Source organism: Thunnus albacares, chromosome 19 (assembly GCF_914725855.1).
Source record: "Thunnus albacares chromosome 19, fThuAlb1.1, whole genome shotgun sequence".
Lineage (NCBI taxonomy): Eukaryota > Metazoa > Chordata > Actinopteri > Scombriformes > Scombridae > Thunnus > Thunnus albacares.
In genome coordinates, this window is record NC_058124.1 from 10,803,114 (window position 1) to 10,810,389 (window position 7,276).

Consider the following 7,276-nt stretch of genomic DNA (forward strand, 5'->3'; position numbering starts at 1 on the left):
AACCAACAGCCGACTGACAGGATCAGAAGGAGGCTGGGAGCAGTCTGCATACAGATTATCACCTGCTGACTGAAAGTATGAAATAAACAGTACATTTGCAAGTAAATACCCTCAAAAATACACACCTAGCGTTTAAAAATAATGCAAAAAAAAAAAAAAACAACTAAAGACCTTCACAAGATTAAATGATAACACTGTTCAACATTTATTATTTTCCAGACAAAAATATCCAAACCCTGCAAAACATGAACATTAACAATAACCCAAACCAAACAGTGCAGTGTCCAGGCTCTCTGAACAAAACGATTCTATCAATACAATCAGATGTCTGCACACAGGAGACCCTGTGGCCCAAATACTGAAAATGCCCAACAATGCCCAATTAAAACAATGCAAAACTGGGAAAAGAAAATCTGTAATGTACACCATACACCACATGTGCATCTCCAAGCTGTTTTTAAAGCATATAGAAGTAAACTCAAGACAAATATAGTGCACTTACTGGAAAAAAAAACTATATATAAAAAAGTATTGCTCACTCATGCAATGCCAGTAAAAGGTTTTGTGCAAGATCACCCAAAAAGAAACCTAAAAGCTGAAACAAACCAGTATAAAGTGAACCATGTACAGTGAACAATTTTCCCAAAGAAACAAATGCAGTAGAGCACATCACTTTAAATCATGTCCTTCATTTTCAAAGTGGATTAAAACTGTTTTGCACTCTTTTTCCAAATATAAGTTGATTGATGAGTTATGAGAAAACATAAATTGATGCCGTGATTGTCCTTGAGTGTGAAACATCAGTCACAGGATGGGACAGTTTAGAGCTGCAACAAGATGATCAATGTACCACAACATTCTCTGCAGAAATCAACCTGAAAAGTCTGTCGTTTGATCCAGACAGCGGTATTCAGTGATACTGACGAGGCGCTATAATGTGACAGAACTGACACATTTACTGCCTCGATCGACACCCGATGAAACAAAAATAAAAGAGCACAAAATAAATGTGAGTGCTTGAAATTAATGGAATAAGCATGTGCCCATAGTTAACAAGTTAATGAAGTTTCTTTATCGGAGGAGCGTTAGACCTGAACTTGAGTTAAAGACGCAGTCTACTGCTGAAACAACCAGATTGCTGTCAAGACATTGTTACAATATATATAAACATATCTTTTATGTACAGAGAGCCCTTGTGGAGGCTAAAAAAGCCCCAAACAAACAAACATTTAAAATAATTCAAAAAAATAAATAATAAAACATAAAATATAAATAGGCACAAAGAGTGAGCTTAAAAGTCTTCCATTTTTTGTTGGGGGTAATTAACAAAGGAAAACAAAAAAAACAACAAAAAAGTGAGCCCACTAAGTAGCTTGTATGGTGAGGGTGCTCTGCTCTTCCTGTGCGACTGTTACTGTGATCCATGTAGGTTAAAAGCAGTTGACCACAAGGCCCCAGGTCCCTACCAGTTGTGGTCAAAGTGACTGTGATCAAACTAGTACAGGTGAAGAGGAGAGATCCTGCAGTCTGGTGTTAAAATTGATCTCAGAAGTTGAGGGAAGGGAGGAGAGAGGAGGGCATTCTGAAAACAGTCTGAGGATTTGGGTTGCTTCCAGCTGTCCACAACATCAAGATGTCTTCCTGTCTGCACTTTGACTCACTGTAGCCTTGATCTGAGGGAGCAGAGCACAGAAATTTATACCACAAGCAAACACTAAAAAGGTGGAATCAATAGTGAGCACTAGAGAAAACTGTGCTTCCCATTTAAAAACACAAATTCTTGAGATTTGCTGTGTTTGTGTAACTGCAGGAAAGAATACAAATAGGGCAGGGACACTTGGACATGACTGCAGAGTGGGAACAATAAAGATAGAGGAGGAGCACAGTGATTGAGAAACAGCTTAACTACCAGGACTAACAGTTTCCAGGTTTTCCTTCCACCATTCAAAACTGCTACAACAAGAAGTGATGCAAATTAGTGAAACCAGTTGCTGTCACCGACAGCTGAAATGAAAGCCCCTCAATAGCACATTGTTACCTTCTGTATCCCTGCTATGATAGCACTTTGTTTGAAGGAGTGTTTTACCTGGCATGGGGCTCAGTAGCTGTGGACTACAGCACAGTCAGCATGGTCTGTACTCCACAGTCCACAAAGCTCTGGAAACAAGAGTATAACACTTCATGTGAATGAGCTTCCTGAGAACAATCTAGTGAAGATTCTTAAAAGACAGATACAGCTGCTGTAAAACAACATCCTTCCCCCACAAAACTGTAAGTGCCAAAAATAGTTAAGTACACAAAATCAACTTTGTACAATGGGGGAACAGAAAAATTCATTGTTGATTCACATAGGCCACTTCCAGGATGAAAACACTGGCCAGACAATGCCATCTAGTGGCACACATGACCACTGCAGTTTGTGGACAATTTGATGACACAAATACTACTGGAGAAAACACTATCAGGTGAAAACACAGACTCTCCAAAAAGTCAACTATTTCATATAAAATTTAAAAATGAATAAAACATAGAACTAACCAGGCCAATTTTTGAAATCATTCAAGGTACGTACAACATTTTAATCCTACCGGTTCTCACCTGACAAGTAACTTGCATTGCTTCAAAACTTGCTGTAATTACACTAACATTACTCATATTCCCACTAAATGCAGAGTCACCTGATTGACAGGCCGTGTCCTCTGGTCCGCCGTCCAGTGAGGTGGAGTGTACTGCGTGTTGGGGGAGAGGGGTCAGCCGTCAAACAGAAGGCAACAGAAAAAACCCAGACTCACCTCTACCAGGGAGATGGGAGGGTGTGGAGTGTTGGGTCGGCAGGGACAGGTGGATCTAAACCAGACCGAACCCTTCATCTCATATGCAGGAGCATATGTGCAGGGCCTGGGAGACCCTGCACTGGATGCTGTTGACTAATTGGTGTGTGTGTGTGTGTGTGTGCGCGCGCACGCGCACGCACGTGTGTGTACCTGGTAGGCGTAGGCATTCTGTGCGTAGTTCACTGGCATCTGTGGGATCATGACCCCTCCAAAGTTGGAATAGGAGTATGGCTGCAAAGCGATCCAGAGCGAACACATTCAACCACAGTATAGAAGTATGTTTATGAAGCAATCAGTGATAAGCAGATGTTAAAATATGTACTGAAAATCTTGAAACACATTGCAGGTCAAGGCCACAGCAAAAGCTAACTATCTCATGTTTCTCTCATGTAAGTGTCCTCGCACGAATTACACTGTAACTGTTAATGCTTTTGACAGTTGGTATTGTCTGAATAATTCACCAGCTTGGATATTATTAGCGATGACATTAATCACATCATTGTCGTCTTTTCTGGTAAATTGAAAGTAAATTGACAGATTGGTCTCCACCTTGCACCCCTATTCTTGGCAGTGGTAATGAGCCAACTTCCCCTCAGAGAAAATAACGTTCATTTTATTTTACAGAAGGTAACTGAGTGAATATGAAGGTGTGCGTCACAGTCTTCTGTCACACACGCTGTGGCAACTTAGTGTGTGTGTGTGTGAGTGTCTGTTACCTGATTGTAGGGGCTGCCTCCATTCAGTATAGGCGAAGGTTGTGCCATACCACCTCCAACGGGTGAGCAGCAAGCGCAGTAGAAGTACTGAGTGGGGCTCATCCATGGAGCTGGGCCAACCAGACGGGATGGCATGAACCCTGGAATTAAAAAAAGAAGAAAGGATCTACATTGTGAAGTGTATATTTAGTGGCAAGATCTTTTTATTTGCACTGCCAAGCAAATATCCAAATTATGTTCTTCTGAAGTGAAACAGAATACATACGAGAGCTCCTTTCTTTCATGATGGCAGGGCCCAGCTTGAGTTTCCGGCCCTTAAAACTGATCTGTTGCTATGGCAAAAAATATGAATAGAGAAAATATTATTTTCAGTTGTAAACAAAAAAAAAAACAAAAACAAAGAGCCCTTCAGATTTATTTCCACTTACGTCAATGATTGACTGAATGTTGACATCTTCATTGAAGTACACAAACCCATACCTTGGAGAGAAAACAAAATGAATGAATGACAGAATACATTAACACACTGACTCAATAGCCAATGTAAAATATGAAAAATCAGAGCCTAAATGAAGTTATGAAATAAGCTCATTCATACTCATAAAACTGATGAAAAAAAAAATCACCTAGTTTACACCCTCAAATTTACACACATTACACAAATCATACTCATCTGATTTTACACATCAGAGTCTGTTTACAGGTCTTAAGGAGTACTACTGTATATGTGGGGAAAAAGTTGTATATGGTATTTTGTAGCTCCAGAGGGAGCCACACAAAGTCTGATAAATCAAGTGATGTCAGTTGAGTGAATGTCTGTGGGGTTGAAGACTACAAAAAGTGCAAAGCTAATTGGTGGAGTGCTCTTTTATAATGACTCAAAGCCACTATTGTATTCATGCTTTATGAATGTAACAGTGAAAGTCACTTAATAGTACAGTTGTACAGAAGTGTGTAATGGATCATTTTCATTCCCTTTTTATACCCCTTGAGCTAAAAAACAATACAAGTGACCCTGCATTGCATTTAACACGTACTGATGAAAAATGAAGTGTCTCATGGACGTCACTAAAGAGTAAGACTCACCCTTTGCAGATCCCTCCACGGTACGTGATAATTTTTACTTCCTTAACAGCACCATATCTTGCAAAGAAGTCGCGCATTTCATTTTCATCCACCTACAGGTAATAATGAAATTCAAGTGAAAAACTGGGTTTTAATGGCTATAGTTGATCATCTTTATCTAGAAGCAAGACCGGTGCATTGTGCACTAAATCTGTGGTTTCCAATTTTCCCCCCAAGAAATCTATATTATATATATACTCTAATCTGTTGACACAAAGTTGAAGTTACATTGAAATTATTTAAATGTAGATATAATTTTAATGGCAAGGTTCCTCCTAACTTATTTTAAACTTCTGAAATGATCAGATTACATTTCATTTTGCCTTTCAACTTTGTCGTAACACATCTAATCTGTGCCTTTGGTGGGCAAAAAAAACCTTTAATCACTTTTACCATGCCGTGTAAAGGTGAACTAAATATATGTGAACTTACCTTCATGTCAATCCCACCAACAAAGAGGGCGTTGGGAGTCAGTTTACCCTCAGGTAGAATGTAGCCATTAGACATCTTGTAGGAAGGTGAGGTCTGGTTGTTGCCCCTCGGCTTGTGGATATCCTTGCAAAACATTATTCTTCTTAGGTTGCATTATCAAATACCAAAACATCTTTACACTCATAATTTCTTGTGGCAAAACGTCAGGTAATTCTGATGGTTAAGTGTAGACGCGGGTTGAACCTCTCCTCTATTTGCTTCACATTGACAGAGCAAAACATCCATTTCTCGCAACTCTGTTTTCTATCCAGGTAGCCACAAACTTTCATCTTTGGATTAGGAAACAAAAGTCGCAAATTGGCTAATACGTTACACGACAGGCACAAACTGGAGCTTGGTCAAGTGCATCAGGATGGCTGCATGGGGATTTCGGCATGTTTTGAACTTGGATTAAGCTAGCAGTTTGGCGCTGCTTCCACGTGTGCTCAAACTTAATTTACTGTAATGTCAGACACAGGATTTGAATGGGCTGTGCGATGTTATAGCTAAAACCAAATTAGCAGAATTTACTACTTTTGCGTTATAATACGGCCAAACCCACACTTTAGACGACAAATGTTATCTAAACGCTCAAGATTGTTTTATAGCATATCAACACCTAAGTTACTTTACCGTGGCTAAAGTTAAGCTTAATACTTAACTAGCTTATGTGGCTAAATGACACACGTATCGAGCGTCAGTAGTGGTTAGTTCATATTGGTTAACTTAAGCTAACTGTTAGCAATCCAATTTTGTCCAACTTGGTAGCAGCGAAAAAGTTGAGAAAATGCCCTCGAAAATGGGGTAATATGTATGCATATATATGAAGCAATAGTTACTGCGAGTCGTTACCAATATTAGATCCAACAAAACTGCGTTAACCCATGCTAATGTAACATTAATAGCTTGTGCGCCTTTTTTCAGATCTCCGACCGAAGGTGGCTAGCTGTTAGCTTAGCTAGCTAACACTAATGTTTTGAATGTAACACTCGTTAGTATTTTAGCTTAATTAATAAGTTGACGAGGTCTTCGGTGAAACGCGACGATTATATGGTTACAATTGCTTGCAATACAGTGCATTGTGTGGATATAAATATCAATTAAACTTACCATAGTTAAAATAATTAAAACTAATAAATTAGCCGGACATTCAAAGGCAAACAGCCGCGCTCGTTCTGCCCGACAACAGCCACCTGCAGCAGCTACAACCGCCCAGTCAGTCACATGACTGGTGTAACGTCCTATCAAACGTTAGATACTTAACTTAAATGACGTTCAATTTTAACGAGCGTTGACAGCGAATTCTGATCTAAAGTTGCTTACATAATTATCTCTGTAAAATTCTATGTTGACTTAGCTGAATGGGAAAAACATGGATTGTTTATTACTCAAATACAGCATTATATAAATAAATCATTTTATAGACCTAGAGGCTCATTGAAATTTGCCATGAATATTGACATGATGAGATCACAATGATGCAATATTTCATGAAGGCTATTTTTGTAGTCATGCAGGTAATGGAGATAAAATAATTATCAAACAACATGGCCTGTACATAATCATTTTCACACTAATTTTCATACTGTTAGCCTAGTTATTATTTTATGCCTATAAAGCAAAATTTCAAATAGCTGAAAATCTTGGACCATTTAAATAAACTTGACTTGAACTTAACTGTGGCCCTAATCCTGACCCTAACACCAATTCTGTTTTCATTGTACTGGCTCCCTGTCTCTTTCATGGTTGACTACAAAGTCCTGCTACTTACATACAAATCCATACAAATCAGGCACCTCCCAACCTACATGAACTGATCATACTATAAACCTCCTCCTGCACCCTCAGATCTGCCAGCAGCTTACTCCTCCAGGCCCCCAGTACTAAGCAAGCTCCACATCATGGGGGATCCAGCCTTCTGCTCTGCTGCACCAGGCTTGTGGATCAGCCTTCCCAACTATCTGAGGGCAGCACAGACCCTAGACTCTTAATACAGGCTTCAGTAAAGTGTATTTTAAATTTAAAAAGTCTGTGTGTTTTATGTATTCATTAACTATGTTTTATTCGTTTTGAGCACACAATCATAGGTCATTCCGCAAGCATCCTACCCTGATTTTTTCCCAATGAAAA

General features: G+C 39.2%; 1 protein-coding gene across 3 annotated transcripts; it reads right to left on the reverse strand.

Moving 5' to 3' along the window:
* Positions 1-181: 181 nt before the first annotated feature.
* Positions 182-6,364, reverse strand: dazl (deleted in azoospermia-like). 3 transcript variants are annotated; one of them, XM_044335302.1, is made up of 10 exons: positions 6,257-6,364; positions 5,108-5,230; positions 4,637-4,728; positions 3,979-4,030; positions 3,816-3,882; positions 3,551-3,690; positions 2,985-3,065; positions 2,679-2,729; positions 2,087-2,157; positions 182-1,673 (listed from the first exon to the last, which is right to left on the reverse strand). In XM_044335302.1, exons 1-9 carry the CDS (start codon positions 6,257-6,259, stop codon positions 2,113-2,115), a joined length of 654 nt encoding a protein of 217 aa, XP_044191237.1. In that variant the 5' UTR covers positions 6,260-6,364; the 3' UTR covers positions 182-1,673; positions 2,087-2,112. The 3 variants fall into 3 exon arrangements, with proteins under 3 accessions (XP_044191237.1, XP_044191236.1, XP_044191238.1); XM_044335301.1 differs by lacking the exon at positions 6,257-6,364 and adding an exon at positions 5,351-5,585; XM_044335303.1 differs by lacking the exons at positions 2,679-2,729; positions 6,257-6,364 and adding an exon at positions 5,351-5,453.
* Positions 6,365-7,276: the final 912 nt, after the last annotated feature.

What these genes read in the sequence shown, in the direction of transcription:
- dazl (XM_044335301.1), bottom strand. Translation starts at nt 5,392, where the DNA reads ATGGATGTTTTGCTCTGTCAATGTGAAGCAAATAGAGGAGAG. An exon ending in ACATTCAGTCAATCATTGAC is followed by an intron (nt 3,883 to 3,978) that starts GTAAGTGGAAAT and finishes TTTTTGCCATAG; the next exon opens with CAACAGATCAGTTTTAAGGG. An exon ending in CATGAAAGAAAGGAGCTCTC is followed by an intron (nt 3,691 to 3,815) that starts GTATGTATTCTG and finishes TTTTAATTCCAG; the next exon opens with GGTTCATGCCATCCCGTCTG.